Below are 24,344 nucleotides of genomic sequence, written 5' to 3'. Positions count from 1 at the left end.
CCTGGGGAAAAATCTGTTTTGGCTTGAACTTAAGCTGTACCTGGCAGAATTACAACCTACCCATCCGTTTCAAGTAGGAGCGTGGGCCCAGAGGTGGTTGTTCAAGACACCTCAGGCTTAGGGAGATATTCTCTTCTTAGCAATAATATAACCAGGGTGGGGCAAGTGGGGCACCAGCCCAGAACGGTGGCTCCAGGGACCCTGTGCAGTGGCAGCAGTGGGGACATGGGGACTTTTTGTTGTGGCACAAGCAGCTGGGGGCTTTGACCTCTGCTCTTTGGCTACCATTTAGGGTACTGAAAGGGAAAGGGGCATGCTCAACCGCAGCTCTGCCCAGGGCACAGAAATTGTTATTTATGCCTCTGGTTCTTAGCCACACTTGTATTAAACTATAATAAGTACTTTAATGTGAATGACTTGGTACTTGGACTTGTGCCTTTACAACTGAGAGGAAAACTTGGCCATAGGTTAAGAAGGAATGCTATATTTTACACACATTCTCTCTCTGTTTCTCTCTCTCTCTCTCTCACACACACACACACACACACTTGTACCATTAGGTTATTTGCAGCTAATGTGTCTAAGCAAAGGCAGGCATTGCTGATGCCCTGTTTCTATCCTGGGAGCCAAATTGTGAACCCTTCATATGGACGACAGGAGCCTTACTCTCTCAACAGTGCCATGAACTGGGCTACTCATGGAGTAAGAAGCTCTTTGGCATGGACAAGGGGTGGGTAATGCAGGCTCTCCAGGAAAAAGACAGAAACTGGGTTTTGCAACTTTGCATAAAGACAAGATTTAAATATTCTCTCCTCCGCCTTTCGCAGTCCATTCCTATGCTTCCCACAAGTGTGTGTCAATGGATCAGAACTGAAAATCCATGCCCATAATGAAGCACTTTTGAAGGAGCTTTAGACAGGCGTCTTTAAAAAGAGAGAGAGAGATTCTATCCTCTTGTCAGATAATCTCTGGATTTTGAGCTTTGAGAATTGAATGGGAGAAATATCCAAACCCCAAGTTTCCACTAAAGACAGCGAAGGAAAAGAAAGTGCCTGCCTTGCTCTCAGGAGCACTATTAACCTCTAGTTACACTGCAGTGTCTTGGAGAAAATGGCAATCCAGTTGTTAGTGTCACTCTCAAGGAGGAATGATTCTGCAGAAAACAGTAACTGGATTCCTCTCTTTCTCTCTCTCATACTTGCTCCTCTTCTCATTTTTCCATTTCCCTCCTTTGGTTGCCTGAGCCTTGGTAGTAAATATATTTTTTCAGATTGTCGGCCTTAGCAATAGACACACTCCACTTTCTCAAGCAAGGTAAGGCCAAAGCATAAAACCTTGAATTATTAATGGCATCATGTCATCACTGTCGCAAAGGAATATTACTTTTCTAGGAGCTGCACTTGTGTTGCAGAAAATTCCTTCCCAAAAGATATTAAACCCATCCTTGGAGAATAATAAGCAGCGATGTGACAGTAAATATTGTAAATAAACTGTACAAACAACAACAGCAGCCCGGTTTTCCTTCTTTTATAAAATGAGGCCTTATTATGTGACTGCCTAGTAACACTGTTAGGTATCGAAGGGCCTCGTTGGAAGCTGTTTGCCTGCCTTTGTCCATTAGGGATGAAATTAACAGGCACAAATTTGAGGTAACATTAGGGCTGATTTGAATTCACTCCAATGGCACTCACTCATTCTTCCCGACTCAAAGATATAATTTCCTATTTTGCAGGTTGCTCAATTCTTAGCAAATAGCACCTGCTGTGCATCTGCTTGAGGAGTGAAATGTCAGCTTGCACTGGGGGTGTTTGTAATGACTATTTAAACTTTTGAGAACATGTTGAATAAACTTCTTAAGTAAGGCTCAAACAAAAAATGCAATTGCAATGTATTCTGCCCCCTGCCAAGAGACCACGGTCCTAATGTTCTTCCCCTCCCACTGCTGTTTTGTTTTAAACAAGCCTCTGTCCTTACAGGCGGAGCCCCCACAAATTTCCTTTTGTGCTGCAGTCTCACTAGCATGAATGGTAAATGCATGGCAATGGGGGAGAACAAGTGGTCTGCTTTTCAAGGGCTTTGTCAAGTTGATCTGTACACTTTCTGCTAAGTAATTTTATAGCATTTTTAACTCCCCATTGTGTGTTACACCCTCTTAGAAACTTCAAAATCACTTTTTTCCCTGATGACCTCATGTTCTGCTTCCTTAGTGAACCATCAGTGGCTCTTCCACTGATTGTGGTCTTGAATCAAACAAACCGGTTTGTAACTGAGCTGGGCCCAATCCAAAATCTGACATTAAAACACACTAGTACCTCTCAGTTCCCAGGGTGGCTGGCTCTGGTTCTGAACTTAAATGCCTCCAGTCTACTGAAAGACTGCCACTTATTAAACACTGCCCACTGCTGATGCTGTGAAAGCATCAGCTCAGCGCCAGAGATAGTGCTAGTTAAATACTGATGCAAGGCGAGCACAAAATATTTTGCAAGTCAGGTCAAAATACTTTCCGAGCCTAACACCTCATTAGGCTAGTGTGCTTAAGGCACACTGGTTTCTGCAGCCACTGGTATTTAAAGGACCACTATGGCAAGCATCACATCTGGCTCCTTTTGCCTCTCTAGCCTGAATGCCCAGGTCCCCTTTGACAGCTGGGTCACCTGGGAGCACCCTGTAGCATGAATCCAAAGCAGGACTATGAAACTGTAGCAAGATGCCTTAACTGCTTGGCTACAGCACCACATATAAAATATCATTATAGGTATTAAAATTCCTTAAACTAGGATAAAATGGAAGCCCTTAATTTTGTCTTCACCGACAGCATGGAATTCTGTTCACTTCACTGATTCTCTCCAGGTTTATATTGGTTTAAGTCATCTAGCCATGTCTTTAGAGTATGCAGTGGAGAACGGCAACCTGTCAATGGAGTCAGGAATCCTTTATCACGAGGGAGTTACTGCTTCTTGCAGGGGAGGACTGATTTTTAGGGTAAAGGATTCTTTGCTTTTTAAAAGGGAAAATATTGGCAGGAAAACTGGAGTGTTTGCTCTCTGTCTTGCCCTTGTACATTTAACATTTGCCACGGCTTCAGTCTGATAACTTTATGAACATGCTGCAAATCCTTTCCTTAATCTTAAGCATTTGGGCAGAAGATATACGGAGAGTTTGCAGGCATAACTGAGAGTTTTATTTGCTTCAGTATCAAGTGGTTGATAATAATTTGTTTTTCTTGTTTGCTCTATGTGGGCAGTAAACTGAATTGTGAATTATTCATTTTTGTTCCATTGTACTGCATTTTAAGTACTGTAAAAGTACCAAGTATAATTGGATTGGTGCTGATTATTATCATTATTACTACTGTTGTCAATTAAAATGAATATACTAAAAAGACAATTCAAATTATTTTTCAGTGTGCTGGTAACAATGCCAGCTGTCCGCATAGCAATTTGTATTTCAGCACCTCAATACTGGACCAGCATTTCCAGCAAGAGACCTCAGTGAATCTCATCTCAGTTCAGTAGAAATAAAATAATTGTGGTTAATAATGTTACATAGATATAAATCCAGTGTAGGTGAGATAAGACTTTTGCACTAGTTGGATCACTTGTGCTATGTCTTCTGTCAGTTGTATGCCCAGATAACAATTTTGCTCTTTGAATCCATTGAATAGGTGGCTGTTATGGCCATAATGTATATTATTTTATATTACTATAATTTACTATCATATTCCTAATTGCGTATGTTAGTTTCTTCTATTTTGTGCTATATTTTCTTCATTTTCCCCTAACAAATCAGATAAAACCATTCCTTCTGCAAGAGTGCTCACATGATTTTCTTAAGGATACTGAAACTATGCATAGGACATTACTAAAATATCCTGCAGCATATATGTAGGAAAAGCAACCTGTATTGGCAAGGTGATGGATTAGAAGACCTGGCAGTAGTGTGTGTTTCAATTTCTAGTTTCTATGATTCTTATCATCAACTCCCTTAACAATGCACAGGTCACGTATACTCCATCATAGGGAGAGAATTTGAAGTCTGGAAATGGTCTCCAGCTTTACGACTGACTGCCCTAATTGGACCTAAAAGGACTGAATTCACTAGCAGAGCTCAGCAGAGTGCCTGTCCCAGTTAACTCACCCCTTCCTTACATAACCAATCAGCCGGTGTGATGTTTGCATATGAATAAATAAAAACAGTTTCACTGCAGTGGCAGCCAGGGTGCGGAGATTGTTAAGAGGAGGGACCAAGAAAATAAGTCTGCAAAACAGAAAGGAGAAGGATCTTACGTGGAGAAGGCATTGTTCTGTTTCTCACATCGGATCCCCTTGCAGTTGTTGGGTTCCTCTGAGGCACTGGTCTCATAATAAAAATAAAGCTGGTTCAGTCCATTGGCAAAAGCCAGAAGCACCAGGCAGTAGATGAAGAGGAATTTGAGAATGTCTAGCAGCATGCGCCCCAGAGAGATCTGCAAGGGTCCCAGGTGGGAATTTGCTGTAAACAGGGATATGAGACGCAAGGAACTTAAAATATTGGATATTGCAAAGAGGGCTTCTGCAATGAGCGTCGGGTGCCACATTTCCCATTCTTCCCTTGGACGGGAGCCATTATACTGAAAGAAATAATAAGAGTATGAAAGTGAATGATGCAGTTAAAAATTGATGCAGTCCTAAAAGTTACATCCGTAAATAGCTTTTCATTATGCACTAACACTAACCAGTTTTTCATGACCCAAAAAGGGTGCTGTTCAGGTCTAGGTCTGTTAGCTTGAAACTAATGCCCAGAGCTCAGGTTTAGATTCAATGAAGCTATCATACAAACAGTTCCTACTAGGTTTTATCCCCAGATGTGAGATCAACTTTTTCTCTAATGCCATATGGCCTGCTGGCAGCTTCTAAATTAGATCCAGAATGGGAATGAGTAGTTCAGCGACAGCCCCAGATTCAACTAGAATCCCCCGACCCAGACAAATTCAAAAGGCTTCAAATTCTTTTTTATCAGATTCTAGCTTCCAGTTTTGGTCCTTTTCCAGTTATTTAATTTTTCAGTTCCAGCTCCTTAATACATGTTCCAGATAGTGCTGAGAGAGTATGTGATGGGCAGGTTGGAGATAAAGACAAGCAGGAAAGAACATGGATGCACTTTTCAATTTGAGAAATATATCTTTCCTCTTATTTAAAGCCAGCCTCCCAGCTTTATTCCCATTAATTTTCTTATTAGTTAATTTGTCATGGTAATTTTAGGAGAGCCACTTAAGCAGAGGTCATAATTACAGCTGGAATGCTGGATACATATGAGCACATCAATTATAAAATGAACTCATTTTAATGTGGTTGTAATGCATTTAAAGTCTTTGAGCCAAGTGCAACCCCATGTAAGTGGTTGCAACTCATTTGAGATTAAAAAGCCTGATTATAACTGTGTTATATCCATTGGATTGACCTACACTAGTAAACAGGGTAGAATCAAATCGTTCTACAGCACAGTATTCTTTAGCCTTTTAAGTCCTAACATTTTGTTCTGTTCATTCACTTCTTTATAGAGGGGCAAAAGTATACATAAAATAGCAAACACTCTATAGCAGTTAATGAATTTTAGAAAGAAGTGGTATAACTACCATCACACTTTTCATTCGGAGATGGTTTTGAGGGACCTTTGCTCTAACTCATGTACAATGTTCATACATTTTCAAGGGCAGGGCAGAAAGCAGCCTGGTGTTTCAAAATACTTCTAAGTATGAATAAGCGGAGTTACAGCACAAATGCACTTCTGTATGGCCTCTGATTGCTTCTGACATTTCCAAACTGTTCTTTTCTTCCGTGAACACCATGGACTGACTTTGTTAATTTGATTTGAAAATGGCCTGTAAAATGCTCACAACCAGTCAGATGTTTTCAACTTCTTGCTAATACCTCAATGAGAGATGTTTGTGGTGGATGGTGATTAGGGAAACTCACATACTTGGAAAGCAAATTCTCAGGAAACGTTTTAAATTCTGCTTTGTATGCTGGCTAAACGCTTGTAACAGCATCTGGCTCTCTGCCAGGATAGACTCAATTGCTATTAAAAGCTCTTGACAAGGTCTTCTTCATTTCACAATCTTTATTTAAAAAATGGCACCTTTTCAGGGTTGTGCTATAATGACACTGTATAAATAAGTGGCGTGCCCTTGCTTGGCATACTGTTTTCAGTTCTGGTCACCCCAATCCAGCAAAGTGTAATGGAAACACAAGTAGGAAGATAGATTATGAAAATGCCTGCACACAGAAAGACCGAAAAGGCACTGTTTAGTTCGGACCCCAGATGACAAAGACAGGACATAGGCAGAAGCGCATGGAGAATGGCATAGTAAAGGCTGACTGGGAAGGGGGTATTCAATGATATTGAAAGGCAACACCTTTAGAAATGATTTATGGAAATACTTTTTCCATCAGCACACAATGCACCTGTGAGTCTCATTGGCATCAGGTAACATTGAGGCCAGAGCTTAGAAATCCAAATGGATTTGTAGAGCTATCAAGAACACTTACATTTGCATTACGAAGGAGTTTAGCACCATTAGGGGGGTTGCAAACTCCTGTGCTTCAAAGCATAAGTCAACCTCCAAGTGGCTAGTGTTGGGAAGGAATGCTTGCCAAGGGCAGGTCATTCCAGATCTGACCATTGCACGTTCCTCAGGAAGGTTTGGTACTGGTCCCTGTCACAAAGTATGTGGATGAGTTTGATCCAGACGAAAGCGGAGAGACCATTTGTGGAGAGGAGTGATAGGAAGTATCTCTTTGATGAGGGAAGAGAAGTTTTGGAGGACAGCTGTCTGGTAGCTGGCCAACTGCTATGAATTTAGGGTCAGATCTTCATTGAAGTGTAAAGCACCTCCACATAGCATTGCAAACCTAAAATTTAGGCAGCTTGTACCCTACTCAATAGCCTAGTGGCAAGAACACTCATCAGAGAAGTGGGAGATGTAGGATTTAAGACTTCTCAAGTGTTATATTTTCCAGGAGAGTGCTCCTCTCTGCAGACCTACCAGATAATGCAGGAGAGGGTTTCCTCCACCCCTCATGTTGAAGCTGGTCAAGTGGGAAGTCAAGAGTGCAAGACTCATGGGGATGGGAAACAAAGCAAGAGAAAACGTGATTCTGAAGTTCAACAAGGGTGGCATTCCTGTGCTTGTGACGGGTTGTGGCTTCTCACCCTCCTGCCGGGACTGTTCATGTATCTTGCACGAAACTGTGATTGTTTAAAAACAGAAATAACCATATTCCAGCTACCATAACTACTAGACTATACACTCATGCTCATCTTTCTGACTCCTCCTCCTCCAAACTGTAATATTGAGCTGCAAGAAGGCTGTCACCATCAGTCAGCCACTGGGCATGTTTAGATAGGGATGATCCTGCCTTGAGCGGAAAGCTAGACTAGATGACCTCCCCTCGCAGGCCTACTTTTCTATGATTCCATGTTCTGTTCTCACCTAAAGAATATGGGACTTAGGTGGAGCTTAGTTGTTTCCCAGCACCAATTTGGACTGCAACAAGCTTAGTTGGGAGTTATGCTTTGGTGACTTGGATCACTTCTAAGCATGTACAGTATCTCAAATCTAGGCATTGAGATATTGTCAGGCCAAACTGGAGGTACATAATGAATAGAGACACAAAGGTATTTTTGCAGGATCAAGTTAGGATCCCTCTGTTGATTCAGGTACCTAAATTCAACTTAGGTCCTGTTTAGACACCTACAGAATCAATACAGATCTGGCCCTTAGTGACTTCAGCTCCACCAAACACCCTAAAGTACATCCGGCACAGCAGACCAGCCTACAAAGGCATGAAGAGGTGGGCCACGGGGTGGAGCTATACAGCCCTGCTGTGAAAAGTCAGGGTTGCAGGCTGAGAGTGCTGATGTTCTTCGATCATTATGTGACATATGGAGCCAACTGAAAGGCCAGGATTAGAGAGGGGATGTGACACAGATGTTTAGGGCCTGCAGGGACTGACCACCTTTGTAGCTTTATACCCATGTGTGAGTGTAACTGATGGCATATATGTCCATATTGTAGTTCTCTGTGTATAAGTATGCTGTTCACACAGAGTATGAGCATCACTCTGTGCTTGTATACATGCCTGGTTATGTGTGGTTTACATCTTCATGTGTGATAGTATGCAGTTATGGACGTGTTTTTTCTATGTATGTTGGGTGCGTGTGTGTAGGGGACCAGGGAGAGAGACATCAAATAGCTCACATTCTTGAATTGTTTGTCTTTTGATTTCCTTCAATTTTATCATTATTGCCCCCAGCTCAAAGATCAACCTTTCAAGTGTCTAATTTTCTCCCCAACTCTGAACATCAGGAGAAAAACATATAATCTGTCTCCACTCTGAGGCTGTTGCAGAGCTGCTTGTTCAGAGAGCTACCTTGGCATTCCCTTTGAAAAGTGTATGCAGTCTTCAGGGCTTAGAAAGCCTCACTGTAGGTCTGTTTAGATGGAGAGTTTATACCATGAACTGGATATGGCAAAATCATTCCTTTCCTTGCTTCTCATGTGTGCTTATATCACAGCTGCCTGGCTGGAAGTGTCCTTGTTGCAAAGAAAGCTAACAGCATACTGGACTGCATTAGTAGGAGCATTGCCAGCAGATCAAGGGAAGTGATTATTCCCCTCTATTCAGCACTGATGAGGCTACAACTGAAGTACTATGTCCAGTTTTGGGTCCCCAGTACAGAAAGGATGTGGACAAACTGCGGGGGGGGGGAGGGGGGATTGAATAGGAGCCTTCAACTACCTGAAGTGGGGTTCAAAAGAGGATGGAGCTGGACTGTTCTCTGTGGTGGAGAGAAATGGTCTCAGATTGCACCATGGGAAGTTTAGGTTAGATATAAGGAAAAACTTGTCTCACTCGGAGGGTAGTAGAGCACTGGAACGGGTTACCCAGAGAGGCGGTGGAATCTCCATCCTTGGAGGTTTTTAAGACAAAACCTTGACAGGGATGAGATAGTTGGGGATGGGCCTGCTTTGAACATTAGGTTGGACTACTACATGATCTCCTGGGGTCCCTTCCACCCCCAATTTTCTATGAAATGGAAAGACAGCCTGGGAAAGTGAGCACCATAAGGAAGGATCTAAGTTTTGGCTCTCCTGGGACAGGAAGTACATTTCCCCCTGCCACCATGTATGTGGTTGAATCAATGCGACAGAGCAGCAAAATGAAACTGCTGTAAACCAGAATGTCCACTACTGGGATCTCTAGAAACAGTGGGCATTTATACATATGCTCTGGGGATAGGGGTGGCAGGGCCGCACTTTAATTGGAGCAACTTCAAGAGCCACTGTAATTAAAGTGTCTCATGTACCGGCATCCCCACACTGAAAAACAGCTGCTGGGTGCTTTAATTAAAGCTTGTTGAATAGCTTTTGTTAAAGCACCACACCACCATTTCTCAGCACAGGGACACTAATATGCAAGATGCTGGAGTCTACTGGGGAGCAGTAATTACCACACTCCAGCAATTAATTGCATCTGCTCCAACGCACTGTAATTACAGCATGTGAGAGCAGCCTTGCTGCACGTGTATAGGTGCCCAGTGTGCTTAAGCTACAGCAATCATGTCTGCCATACAGTGGTGCAGGATGAAGGAGTTTACTCCTCTCCCTCAGTACAGCCCCACCTTCCAGCCCCATGGGCCCAGAAGCCTGATGCAGAGCCAAGCTGTGGGCTGCATACAGTGTGGAGTTAGCACATTTATCAGTATGGGGTCAGTTTATGTGCGCAAACTGGCATGCCAGATCCAGCCATGGCTCAACCCTGTGCATTGGCTCAGCCCTAGGACCCAGACCCATCCACAGCCTGGCCTGCACAGGGGCCGCCACCAGATCTGGCCACCGAACAACCCTACACACCTGTGCAATCTAGCACGTGGGGACATGTGATCCAGCCCACGGGGCTCCCCACCAGGGCTCCAGAAATTTGGTGGGGGGAGTCATGGCAATTAGTGCTGCCACAGCTTATATAGGCTTTGCACAAGGGACCAAAATGTGGACCTTTGAAAAGTACCACTTTCCAATATATATATATATATTTTTTAAAATATGGATATTTGTTAGGTGTAGACAGCAAGAGCCCAGTCCATTCAGAGGCACAGTTCTGCTAGGTCACATTGCTTTATTATTCTGACAGTTTGGTGCCACAGAGCAACAAAGGGTTAAATGCACTGTTAAGCAGAAGGGAGGGAAAATTATATTCAGCACAAAGAAAGGACACATGTAATTCCATGTGGAAATGCAGACCTTTATGCTTCATTTCATGCTTCGGTTGGAAAACGAGTCCTTATTTTATTTTACATTATTTTTTTATGACTGTAAGTGGACACTGTGAGAAAGACAAATAGCATAGGTACTGCTTAACTTTTAAAGTACTCCCTGTCATTACCTGCATTGTGCTTGGGACTGGCACAGGCAATCTGTGCTCCAAAGACTCTAATAGATCCTGGAGACACTTAAGACACACAAGTAACTTATACTCACTCAGGCAATCACATAAATACCAGTGGAATAGATAATATTTTTGAGCCCAGAGAGAAATGTACTGAATATCATTGTTCCTATATCTCTGTCAAGTGTTATGGACATGGGTAGCTCAAAATGTGGTCAACTAATCCTATTATGGAGCCAGATTAAAAAGCAGAAATTGGTAGAGAAAGGGAGAGGATAGATAGGGATTCAGGGAATCTGTTCTGTCATTTTGGGCCACAAAGTATAAATCCAGATGAAGACCCAAGCATTTTCGAGAGTTAGGTTCAGGCACTTTGCTGAAACATCGGTAGCTAAAGTTGGACTATAATTTCATGTGTGTACGGTCTGCAGAAGCAGAATCCTAAGGAAGAAATGGGGAAGGACTGTCTCATTGTTTAAGCAGGGCTCTAGGTCAGGAAGTTCTGATTTTACACTTGATTTAAATCACCTACCAAAATGAAGTTACTCCTGATTCATGCCAAAATGAGAGGAGAATCCAACCCCAGAAACTCTGTGGACAAGAGACAGAGTAGGAAAAAAACTGGGAGCCTGATCCTAGAAGATTTCCAAGCACACAACTCCCACTGAAATTAGGATGAGTGATTGTGTAGTGGGCTTGCCAGAATGCCTTTTGAATATTGTACGTGCCTTTGTGTGCATGTGTATATGTGTCGGAGATTGAGTACTTCAAGCAATCCTTTGGCTTTGCACCTGAGTATACATTAATGTAGAATATCAGGTGTCCAGAAATAGGGAAAGTGCTTTTCAGGATGAAGTCTGATATGCACTGTCCCACTTAATGGGGCACCATGCCAGGGAAGCAACAGGATAGTTTCAAAGCTCCAATTATCTGGTTTCTCATTTTCCTCATTTACAATGTAAAATTCTCATTTTTTGATCTCCTTACCCTGTAATTTTTCTTCATCTTAAACTTTGGATTTTAATTGGATTTTAGCACTGTTACATTTTGTCCAATGATAGTCTGGAAACTTTTGATTGACTCTTTACCTAAAGAAAAATAGATTGTGAGCATGGGCTTAGCACTTCCCACACAACACCCAACTAGTGTCCCTTAACCCTAATTGGCAGAAGAATCCCTTGCGATGAAAAAGAGGCTCCTTCTCCCAGCCAGTTCAATCACTGGCTTTTTTACAGAGATTGAAAATCAGGATGCTAACTGCTACCACTTGCAATGTGGGTATCTGTTCTCTTTCGTCTGGAATTTTTAGCGTTCACAGGTAATTTCTTGTGCATGGGCGGTTTCACGTACACATTCCAAGTTACTGTACCTTGACATAGGCAACAATTTTAAGGGAGATAGTTGCAAGGTAGAGTGAGTTCATTGCAAAATCCATCAGATTCCACCAGTCATGTATGTACTCGTTGAATCCACCGTCCCACATCTCCTTGATTTCTCCCCAAATAAAACCTGTGGAAAGAAAGAGAGATTGATTTGCATGAAGGAACATTACTGGGCCAGTAAGGCAGAGAAGATCCAATGTAATGAGAGGCAATTATAAATTAACAGCTTGGAAAAAATGCCTCATCCTTTTCCATTTCTACAAAATGTAATAATGTATTTTACATACTAGAAAATGCAGTCAGAAGAGAAATGATGCAGACATAAGCACTCCTGTTGAGTGCTTCAGGTACAGAGCATAAGGACATTGCATGAACTACATATTAATTTTAACATGCTGCTGGGGTTTTGGTTGTAACCATGTTGGTCTAAGGACATAGGCAGGCCAACTGAGTAGTTGGAAAAAAGTTCTTAGCATGCTTTTGGGCACAATCACCCTTTTTCAGGCATAGGGTGTCTCTCTGTTCACAGCAGAAACTCCCTGTGCCTGAAGAAGGGTGATTGCACACAAAAGCATGCTAAGAACTTCAGACCAACTACTCAGCTGGTCTAATAAAAGATATCACATCTACTCAAAGAACCTTACCTTAAAATAGTTAATTTTAACTATCTTAAAATCAAAGTTCCCCTTTAGAAACTTGGTGGGTTGTCCCAGATTAATTTTTTACATATTTAAATGCATTATTTGTGTGAATCTATTTATCTGACTGTCTATCACTTTAGGATCTGGGGGGAATTCAGGGCTCTTTAAAGGTATCAGTTTGGCAGCCTTGAAGACAGTTTTCCTTGCATTTATCCTCAGTGCAGGTAATAGTAACACAAGCTTCCATCTCTTAGTGAGCCTTAGGTCTGCTTTGGAAATATCACATCCAGTAAGGAAAGAGGACAGGCTGTTCTCTGTAGTCTCATTAACCAGCATCTTGCTCCATCAATAAGCCCATTGTGATGATTTGTGAAGCAAACTACCAGTCAGCTTGAATAATGGTATCACAATCTAGCCCTCTATCTGACGCCTCTTGCTCCACAAGTTCCATTTCATGCCGACAGCAGTGCTGGCTTTTTTCATGTGGACAGTTATTCAATAGGAATGGGACTGATACCATTGACTCATTTAATAAATGCCAGCATACAGCCTTCAGCTGATAATTACTCTCAATAGGTTCTCAGTTTAAAGTGGGTTAAATTTGCTTATAGTAGTGAAGAAAGACTTCAAATCCCATTTCCAAGCCTTTAAGCCACTGAGGATGGCATTTTCAGAAATTCCTGAGTGACTTAGGGGCTTATACTTTATTTTTGAAAGTCACTGAGTTGCTTAGGCATCAATGTCCCATGGTTAGTCAGTGAGACTTAGGTTCCTTTGTGCGTAAGTAACTTTTGAAAATGGGATGTTGTCTCCTAATCACTTAGGCGGCCTATAGATCTGCTCATTTGGGTTCTAACTGGGATGTGTAGGAGCAGACTCAGTTAATCGAGTCTGCTCCATGTTCCAGTTAGAACGCTTCAGGGTTGCCTCACCGTCATGTGTATTAAGCCTCCCTCCACCCCCTGCACTTCAAAGTGGTTGTGGGAGCCCTTTAACTAAACTTCATTGAATGAGCTTTAATTAAAGTGGCCCTGCACCCATTTTGAAATGTGGGAGGGGGGGCTTAATACATGTGACAGTGAACTGGTTTAGAGTGGCTGTCTGGGAACAGCTGTAATTAAAATGCCCTCCTTGCCCCCACACCGCCGATTATGTGTAGGCAGACTTAGTCTTTGGGACGATTTTACTTGCTAGTCCCCAGATATTTTTGTATTGTTGCATTTAGAACATTGTACTTAACTTTAGCATTGAACTTGAACCCTAGGGAAAAGAAAGAGAGAGAGGTGTGTGTGTGTGTGTATAAAACCCACTTCGGGAAACCACACTATAATTCTGTTGTCATGAGTTTCTTAGCTTCTTCATGCATAAGAAACCCATGACAACAGAGTTATGGTGTGGTTTTCCAAAGTGGGTTAACAATTGAGTCAATTTGTAGGCCCTAAAAGTTCAACATGAAGAACAGGTAACACAAAAGATAACTTCTTTAGGCACAAAGATATCAGTCTCAGCTCATTAACTCATAACTGATAGGCCAGCAGTCAGGTCAGCAGCATGCCATAGCCAATAAGGTAATTTTATTGCTGCTGCTTTCAAATCTTTGCATGCACACAAAAAAATCAATGGAATGGCTTTTTCTAAAGAACCCATATGTTGTATTTATAGTGAGTAATCATTGTTAGCATTGTTACTATAGTTACTGCAATGCTGTCTGTGCTGTACGTGCCTGTTCTTTCTCTCTTTCTCTCTCTCTCTCCCATTTTTATCGTGAAAGAGATTGCATACATATATGCCATAGATCAGAGGAAATACTGTTTTAATTCCTCTGTTTACCAAATAAACCCACAATATCTCTGTTCACCTGACACAATAAAACCTGAAAAAGAAGGGGATAGAATTGTGACAGGACACCCAGATCATACATTCATCCTGACAAAATGCATCATCAGCTTGTTTGAAGATCTTTTTTTCCCCTGAAATATCCATATAACACCAAAGAATTTAAACATGAAGTTTTCAGTGGAAAAACATTAGGAAGAAGCAATAGGCTGGCTGCTTACTCTGGGGTCTGAACATAGGTATACGCTCAATTGCACATGGCTGTTGTTTGCAGACTACAGATAACCAGGCTTGAGACCCCTTTTAGAAGCTATGTGAGAGCTGGGGTAGGGATGAAGATAGCTGGGGCAGGGCATGCTAAGAACAATGGCTCCTCCATAGCGTCTGATGAAGTTGGCTGTGGCCTATGAAAGCTTGCGACTCTTTAAACAAGTTTGTCTACAAGGTGCAACCCTACCCTTGCCTTCTGCCTAAGGTCTCCCATGTCTAGGAAAGAGCTGGTCCCAATGGCAAATAGTTTATGAATGTTTTGAGTGATGCCTCCTCTCTCGCATCTTTTCATTCACATTTTGATTTTGGTAGAAAAGGTCCTTATCAGGTGGGTCGATATAAAACCAACTTTTTTGTCACCATATTGAAAAATTAGCTACCAAATTTTTGTCAGTATTTGGATGGGTTTGGCATTGTCCAACTGGTTCTGGTCTTAGCGAAAAAATGCATATTTGAGTATGTAAGCTTGAGAAAGGGCTTTTGAATAGATACTTGCTATTATTTGGTTATTCACCTTCCTCTTCCAGGAGTTTTCCTGAACAGTTGCAGATTTGGAGACTAGGAAGAATTTCTAGAGTGAAACAACATGCCGGCAGAGCGCGATTATTGATACAGAAGGTTTATTCCTCTAAAGGAGGCTGGCAGTGCAAAAATCATCCACCAATCCTCCAACTGGTCCGAGGCCACTTGGAAACCCCTCCAGGGACTCCCGCTGTGTCCGGACAACTCCCAACCTCCATGTTAAGGCAAATTTGATCAGTACACCCAAAGGAGCCAGAGACAGAGGCTGAATCTGATCTTAATTAATTTCCTTTCACAGCACTCCTGTGAGCTACAAAAGCTTTATTGTATTTATGCCTGAGGAAGTCAGGCACAGAGCAGTTAGTGGCAGACCAGGTTGGAAAATTGTCTGCTGAGTGAAATTTGGTTGATATGAGCTCTTTCATCACAGCCTCAAAGTTCTGCAGGGCCCGGCCATGTTCACAAGTTTTACGTAGAAGGTTTTCAAAGAGAGATTTCATAGATGGGCAGGTAGACGTACTGGCCTGGGGTGCTGTTGAGGCAGGTTCCAGTTCTAGCTCTAGCGAACTGGGCATGGATGAGGGTGAAAAGCCCTGCTCTGACCCTGGGCATCCCACACCCCTTCCCCCCAGCTCACAAGGTTTATAAAGATTTTTGTTTTTAAGGACCAAACCTCATTGTGGGCCCCTGGCCTGTTCCAGTTAAATGACAATACAGTACAAAGCAGCATACACAAGTAGTTGTGTGAAATCACATCCTAAATAGCCTTGTGATGCCACGCAGCCACATCATCAGCATTTCGGGGAAGCATGGAAGGACAACTACCTCACAAGTGACTGACCTTACAAACCTCTCAATCGGGGAAAGCATTTCTTATAGGAATGCAAGGGCTAGCCATGGGGTGTGCCCACCTCGCATCCTCAGCAGGTAGGCTTCTCAGTCTGAGACCCAGTTTTCATCACCAAGGGCAGAAGTTTGTTAAAGGATCTTGTAAGTGAGCCACCAGTCCAAGATGCTGCGGCTTTGGTTGTTCTATTGCAAGAGCCAGATCTGATACAAGAAGGCAGACACACACCTAACGAGAGGAAAAGCTTCTGTTTTCTATGCAAGTCCACGAGGTTTTGTTTGCCACACTTTGCATCTGAGCTCAAGGCAGCTCCACGTGAAAGGGGAATTGTGTCTGACTCATCAAAATGGATCAAGATGTGCTGCTTTGCTCTTACACATATGATGGCTCTTTAAATCTGTTCCCATCCTATCCTCCCACCTCATCCTTACTTTTATGAAGCATGGAACCTGAGACACTGACGCTTGTTTTTCCTCCACAATTATGATTGCCCAAATCAAGTTGGAGTAGGCAGCTTCTAGTTTGGCATTTTAGTAATTGGATCTATCCCCCTCTCCTGGAGGGCTTGGAGAGAGCTAGATGGTGCTGCAGACTGTATGGCAGCACTATGGCATAGGGCAGAAGAAGTACAACTTCTCCCCCTGTGCCACTTTGCAGACTACCCAGAAGTTGAGTCTGGGTGTGCAGGTTTACGTGGGCATTATACCTGTGTACTACCCCTGGGCACAGATGGGTGGAGAATGAGCAGGGAGAAAGCAGTCTCTTGGTTCTGCTTCTACCCATGCACCAGTCAGCACAGCTGAACCTATATTGTATATGTCGCAGTTTGTTGCAGGCACAACCCACTATGCCCCTTCCTCACTCTCAGCAACTGGGTAGCAGAGAAGAAATCACAGAATCAGAGAGAAGTGGGACTGGAAGGGACCTCCAAGGCCATCTAGTCCAACCCCCTGCCGGAGGCAGGATCACCTTTGTCCAAACCATCTTATCTAAATCCACTGTTTATCGTCTTAGCAAAACTAAGCAGGAGAATGATTCTCAAATCCAGCCCTGAGTTACTGCAGCATACTCAGGGTTGTGTCAAAAGGGACAGCTTAGCTTATTGATGCAATAAAGATAACAAAATAGGCCTAGTCCAATCAGATAGGTCGCTCCTGGGGGACACGAGCTGTTAATGAAGTTTCTGAATTTGGCTGCCAAACCTATTTACATACTGATGACATTGAGATTAGCAATTAATCTACGTGCAGGTGTCATTGGCATGAGCTTGACCAAGGAGGCCGAGGCGCATTTGCATTTCCACCCATTTACCTAGAACCCAGGGTAGGATCATCCACTCAACGATGGTGGGCGGTGGTCCCTGCACATGGAGATCTGTCCTGACGATGTGCTGTGATGCCAGCAGGAGCATGAAGAGGAAGGTTAAGTAAGAACCGGTGTGGCAGATAAACTTTATAAATGGCTTTTTAATGAACAGTCCCAGCCTACTCTTAGGTGCAATCAAATACACCACAGATAGCACTGGAAATAGCAGTCCAATGGTGATGCAGGTCAAGAGTTTCACTGCCCAGTGTTTCCGCCTCCATCCTGGGAAGCCGTCATACCACAGCGTAGCTAGCAACTGCTGGCAGTTTGGCTGAGCAACAAACTGGAAAGAAAAAAGAAAAAGGAATGGATTAGAAGAATGAGGCTCCAAAAGCAGTGCTCCCTCTCCACATGCACAGAGGAACTCTTCCTCCCCTTGAGAGAGCTGCTGGTCTTCCCAGCAGGCTATGACCACACTCTTCCTACTAGGTACTTAGTGAGTACTTTGGCAGTGTAGGAGAAAGCCTTTTATAGGGACGGACCAATATTTTATTGCTCAAAGGGAAAATCCTGTGAGGAAAGAACAAGAATCGTCGTGCACTTTCATCCCAAACACAGCTGTAAGCCTGTAGCGGAGCTAGTACTAAGCTCAGATCTCTGGACTGCCAGGCTACTGACAGCCCCAAAGCTGTCTTGCTCCTCCGAGCTGGCCATTAATCATCCTTCCAATCAGGGACAAGCACAAAATGAATGTGCCATCTCCAGAGCCTTCACCTGTCTTTAATGCAGTCTAGCAAATGTGGGTAAACTGCACCCTAACTCTTGCACAGCTCTGCAAGTATATAGGATATAGAGCTTTTCTCAGCTGAACCACCCAATAAAGGGCTAGACACAGTCACATTCCCATGTCAGGGTTAAGATTTAGCAGAGAGTTAAAGTAACGACACATCCTACGTAGGATGCCTGGTGGTGTCACAGTTCCACTCCAGGCCAAGGTGCTTCTCGGGACAAAGCCATGGGCTATCAGTACGTAAGAGTGTGGGGGACAACTTTCCTGCCTCCCTTGGCTTCAGGAGCAGCTGTGCTCTGAGATGCCTCTTCTATTTGGAGTGCCCTTCAGCAGAGCAGTCCTTTGCCCTCTGGAAATCCTACTGCTACAGTTATGCAACTAAGAGTTCCTTGGAGTCACTTGGATTCCCAGACTTTTCCTTCACAAAAGGCTCGACTCAGCTTGTTGGTAGCCTCAGCAGGCTCTAAACAGCATTAAAAAAAATGACTTGAAGGCCAAACAGGAAGGGGCCGAGGGGTAGCTGGGCTCTGCAAGCCTGCAAGAGCATGGGGGGTGGTGTCATTCATAGATTCATAGATGTTAGGGTTGAAAGGAACCTCAGTAGGTCATCAAGTGCAACCCCCTGCCCTGGGTAGGAAAGAGCACTGGGGTCTGACGAGCCCAGCTAGGTGCTTGTCCAGTCTCCTCTTGAAGACCCCCAAGGTAGGGGAGAGCACCACCGCCCTTGGAAGACTATTCCAGATTCTGGCAACCCTTACTGTGAAGAAGGTCTTTTTGATGTTCAAAATAAATCTGCTCTCTGTCAATTTGTGGCCATTGTTCATAGTTACTCCAGGGGCTGCATTAATAAATAGAGCATCTCCTATTCCCTACTGCCCTCCCCTGATGAATTTATAGGCAGCCACAAGATCACCTCTCAGCCTTCTCTTGCAGAGGCTGAAGAGATTCAGGTCCCTCAGTCTCTCCTCGTAGGGCTTTGCCTGCAGGCCCTCAACCATACAAGTGGCCTCCTCTGGACCCTCTCAAGATTCTCCGTATCCCTCTTGAAGTGTGGCACCCAGAACTGGACGCAGTACTCCAGCTGTGGCCTGACCAGAGCCACACAGGTGAAGCATCACCTCCCTGGACCTGTTTGTCATGCATCTGCTAATGCATGATAAAGTGTGATTAGCCTTGTTGATCGCTTTGTCACATTGACGACTCATGTTCATCTTGGAGTCAACTATGACTTCAAGATCCCTTTCCACTGCTGGGCTGCTGAGAAGGTCCTCCCCCAGCCCGTAAGTGTGTTGGTGGTTCTTTTTGCCCAGGTGCAGCACTTTGCACTTGTCTTTACTGAACTGCATCCTATTCTGTTCTGCCCATTTTTCCAACCTGTCCAGATCCACCTAGATCCGTTCCTTATCCTCTAGTGTGTTAACTTTGCCCCATAATTTGGTTATCATCTGCAAACTTGGACAGGGTGCTCTCTATGCCCTCGTCCAAGTCACTGATGTCCAAGGCATTGAATAGTGCCGGTCCAAGGACTGAGTCTTGCGGGACTCCACTGTCCACATGTTTTCAGGTCAATACCGACCCATCCACCACCACTCTCTGGGTGCGACCCCTAAGCCAATTTGCCACCCGCCTGACCGTGTAATCATCTACATCACAGCCTGCCCATTTATTTATGAAAATGGAATGAGATATTGTATCGAAGGCCTTCTTAAAGTCTAGGTAGATGACATCTATCTCAACTCCTGCGTCTAAGCATTTTGTGACCTGATCATAAAAAGAAACAAGGTTAGTCAGGCAGGATCTACCTGCAATGAACCTGTGTTGATTTCCTTTCAGCATTTAGTCATTGCTTTTGTGTAATGAGGCAGGTAATGAAAAAGTGCCTGGGGGCACTGTGGAATCTCCATCCTTGGAAGTTTTTAAGACCTGGCTAGACAAAGCCGTGGCTGGAATAATATAGTTGGGGATGGTCCTGCTTTGAACTAGATGACCTCCTGAGGTCCCCTCCAAACTTAATTTTTTATGATTCTATGATTCTAAGGGCTGGACACATGGCTAGGTAAGGTTCACCAGGGCAACATCAGCTTTCTTCTGGATGGGAGATTTGCAAGTGCTATCTGCCACTAAGTTGGGGAAAATGTCTGAGATGAAGAGAGACTTCAGATCACAAAGCAAAAATTACACTTTAAAAGTTGGATCCCACTCTGGAAAAATAAAACAAAAATGGCACCATGAGATTCTACATTTATTTATTGCTCAATGGCTTCAGGCCAGGGATGCACAGGTCACAAGCACAAAGATGGCAGGGTTAAAGCAACCTTTGGCGTTCAAAGTCAAACCAAGTTCTTTCTGGCTCCTAAATCAGCACCGATAATAGAGGTTCTGGTGCCTTCCATTATACTTAGGAAACCTTGCTGTGCTCAAACTACTTCAACTTTTTCAGGTCAGAACTGTCTTTTAAGGGCTCTGTTCCCAGACCCAAGTGCAGCTCATCGCAGACTGAAGCATAGCTTCTGATTTATTTGTCTTCATGATTTTTTCACCAACCAAAAAGACATGATCCCTAAACTACAGTTTATATAAAATACTCTTACTCCTGCAGAGCTGGGATTTTTCACAATGCTTTACCAGTTTTACATTCAACATAATGAAGAAAAGCTTTGACATGAGTTCAAAGCAAGTCATTCTACTGGTATATACCAGCAGGGTTTTGCTGTCAGAAAGCATCCTGGTGTAGTTAGACCAAGAAAATACTCTAGTGTGGATGTAGCTGTACCAAAATGCTGCACTGACAAAACCACACCTATAGCAGAGCTTTGAACGGCATAGTTTTTTGTCATACCTCTACCCAAAAGAGATAAGCCAATAGTGTTTTAAGTGTAAGAGATTGTATAAGAGATTGATTAGAAAGCAAACTCATTGTGGTAGCTACAGTATTCTTATGGATTACGCATGGGATTTATCTGCATTTAAAAGGTCTTTTAAAGTTAGAACTAAATTGACAACCTTCTTTCCAGTGAGGACAGAGCAGTTTCCCGAAGAGGAATAAGCCATCCTGAAGAAAGGACATTTTCTGAGACATCTTCAGCTCCATTAGAGAGAGTTTTTGCCTGAATAACTATTGTGTTTTGGGGTCTGATTTTTTTCACACTCCTAACTGACGTGGCTGTGTGGGCAAAAAACTTCTAAGTGTTTTGAGGGAGTGAGATTTGGGCTGTGTCTACACTGCAGATTTCTGCCAACATAGCTATGTTAGTCAAGGTGGGAAGAGAAGTGATCTCTAACACACAGCTGTGCTGGCAGAAGCCCTTGTCTAGACACAACGACCAACGTACATAGTACTAACAGACCTCAGTATTTAGCAGTGGTATTAATTTCCAAGTGACATATGCCTTTAAGTTACATGTGCCTTTCTGAGACAGAGGCAAGGATTTCTTAGGGTGATAACTTTTATTGAACCGACTGCATAGTTGGGGTAGAGTTAAAGAAGACGTTCTTCATCAGGTCGCAGGGACAGAGAAGTTTGTATTCTAGGAACTTCGTATTTTGTACCCAGAACTTTTCATAGGTTCTACAATTGCTCCACACAGGAGTTCAGAAATGACACAACAAAATAATTGTCATAATAAGCACCCACCCACGTTTTTAGCTATCAGTTACCACCAAAACTACATAGTAACATTTGGCTCTTAAAGAATATTTTTCATCCATGGGCCTCAAAGCACCCTATAAAGATAAAGCACAGTCAGTCCCGTTTTGGACATGAGTCACGTGAGAAGAAAAAAGAGATGTTCAACACACCATGTCAGTGGCAGAACCACAATGAAAATCCAAGTCTCCTGAGCACACTAAGTATTACTATGAGTTTGTGAAAGTTGATTGCTTGTTTGACTCTTAATAATAACCCCAGAGAGCTGCTAGCAACCAAAAGCCAGCAGTGGTAAAAAGTGCTACTGGGAAATCTTTTTGTCAAGAGCTCACAAAATACTTGGGGACGTGACTTGGGAAACATACCTTGTTATTTACTGTTTAGGGATAAAAAATAAATATTAAATAAGAAACAACCCAACTTACAACTGCAAAATAATCCATTCCTCTTCTTCTGTAGCTTTTATGATGCTGTTCACTTTGAAACCCCATGTGGAGAGAAGTAGTCAGACAGTAATGAATTATAGAAAGCAAATGAACTTGTACAAAAAATCAGACAGAATCTTTTTTGGAAGGACTTAATGCCAATAATATTTGTATGTATTTATGTAGGTTTTGGGCACATATCTTAGGCACTGAAACAGACTGCCCATATGAGAGATGGCTAAACTGTAGGATCAGGTAATGGAAAAGGATGCATTGACCAAACTAAGCAGTAATAAAAGCCCCCATAGGAGTATGGTGCATTATGAAGTGAGGCATATATTTGCTACTCAAGAGGCACATCTACTGGAGGTATTTACTGTAGAGCTCGCTGATCAGCTCCGCAGTAAACTTTGCAGCATCTACACATGTGCCCCTATTAAGGCACAGGAAACTAATAAACTCAAGTGTAAATACAAGTGCTACCCTGCTGCAGAGTTTTTTCATGAGCAGCAGCACACATGTAGATGCTGCCCTGCTCGCTGGGGCATGAGGGTGCTTAAGTGTGGGGGTTGCCTGCCAATTAGCCCCACGCTGACGCACCCTTGTGCCCCAGCCAGCCCCCCCACAGTACGTGGAGCCGTGGGACCAGCCCCAGGCTGGCAGGCTAACCTCCAGGGCTCCCTGCCAGCCTGGGCTGCTCCAACCAGGCCCCACACGCTATGCATAACTAAATTCCAGAGCTGATTGCTCTCGAGTTAATTGCTCCCAGGCGCACCTTCAAACAGCATGTGCTCAAACAGCAGAGCAAAAAACTCTGGAGAAATAAGCTCCAGAGTTTATTCATATGCATGTGTGGACACACTCAAGCATTACCATAATAAACACGAATAAAATAATTTATGAGACACGGGTTGACAGTAGAGGATACCACAAAGCAAAATCAGAGAAAGTGAATTTGACTTTGGGTTGACTTTAGCATGTACATCACTCACTGGACAACAGGGATGATCAAAAGAAAACAGAGAGAGCCATTTCTCATGACCGGATAAACACTAGATTCAGGATTATAAAGAAGAAAAGAATAATTCAACAGAAATCTGACACTTTTCCATTTTCTGATTTCAGACAAGTCTAAACTACTTAAGCTGTGCTTCAAAGTGTGCATAATAGAAGAACTGGGAGGTACCTTGCCGTATTTTTTTATATTCTAGGGTTTAAACAATAATTTTGACCAGATGTTTTTGCATTCATTTACATGCCATGACTAGTGAAAGAGCTCTTCAGTGATGCTTTTATAAAAATATTACCTCTCTTTATTCTGTATAACAGAAAGCAGGAAGGAAGAATGAGTTTATATTTTCTGAATCAAACACAGAGCCACTAGAGAAATCAAAAGATTTTGTGATGTTTTGGTTGCTGAGCAACTTGCAGGCATCTCAGAATGCCTCCCTTTAGCCTAATAGCTCATTTTAAAAATCTACTCTGTTTTTTCTGTGTATCTGATGTTAGTTCTTCACAGGAAAGAAAAGTCATATAACATGCAAGAGAGCCTTTCAAGATCAGCTGAGCAAGAAAGGAGTTGCAACAAAAAAGACATTAAATGTTCCAATCCAGCCCATCCCTAGCCTCACTAAATATGCTCTGAAGGGAATTTAGCACCAACAGAAACTTGTCCCCAAATGGCAGAAATTATTTTAAGTCTTCTGCCAATACCAAGGCTGACCCTCTGTTGAGTTAAACAAACTCTTTACCGGTCAGGTACAGACATTCAAAAAGCCCAAGGTGGATTCAAACTTACTTACAGGGGTTTCTCTAAGTGGACTACATTAGTTTGGGAACGAACAGAACACAAGTTCATCCTTTCCGGGTCAGGGGGCAGAACGAATGCTGCTTGCACTGGCTGAGGCCAGCAGCTTGGGGGTAGGATCAAAAGGGGACCAAATGGCTATGGAAACTAAACTGTGCTAGCCCAGTGAGCTCTGGAAGACTTCAGAGCACTAATGCTAAAATAGTATTGCTGTAGCTTTAAGTTTCAAGTAGAGTTAGGTTTACAGCTGGTTGGAATATAAATTTCCATTTAGCAAGAAATGCTAGCATTCTAAAATGGTATTTTTTTCCATTCCAAATTGGAATAAGAAAGTAAGATAAGCACTCAGTGTACTAACGGAGAAAGAGTTGCTTTCAATATCCTTGTGTTGTCCCTAACTCTTTTCTAGGATATTGAAAACAGCTATTCCTCTAATTAATACAGTG

General features: G+C 43.0%; 1 protein-coding gene across 1 annotated transcript in view; it reads right to left on the bottom strand.

Annotated features, from left to right (window-relative positions):
* The window catches only part of TRPC5 (transient receptor potential cation channel subfamily C member 5), a 113,656-nt gene that overhangs the window by 42,252 nt on the left and 47,060 nt on the right, over positions 1–24,344 (bottom strand). Inside the window, exons 3-5 of the mRNA XM_019540388.1 lie at positions 17,237–17,573; positions 11,797–11,936; positions 4,287–4,609 (exon numbers count right to left, since the gene is read on the bottom strand). Of these exons, the coding sequence (XP_019395933.1) occupies positions 4,287–4,609; positions 11,797–11,936; positions 17,237–17,573 (800 nt within the window). The remainder of the gene's footprint in view (positions 1–4,286; positions 4,610–11,796; positions 11,937–17,236; positions 17,574–24,344) is intronic.

Source organism: Crocodylus porosus, unplaced genomic scaffold (assembly GCF_001723895.1).
Source record: "Crocodylus porosus isolate Cpor-Errol unplaced genomic scaffold, CroPor_comp1, whole genome shotgun sequence".
Taxonomy (NCBI): Eukaryota; Metazoa; Chordata; order Crocodylia; family Crocodylidae; genus Crocodylus; species Crocodylus porosus.
Note: the sequence above shows the minus strand (reverse complement) of the source record. Positions and strands in the feature narration are given on the sequence as shown.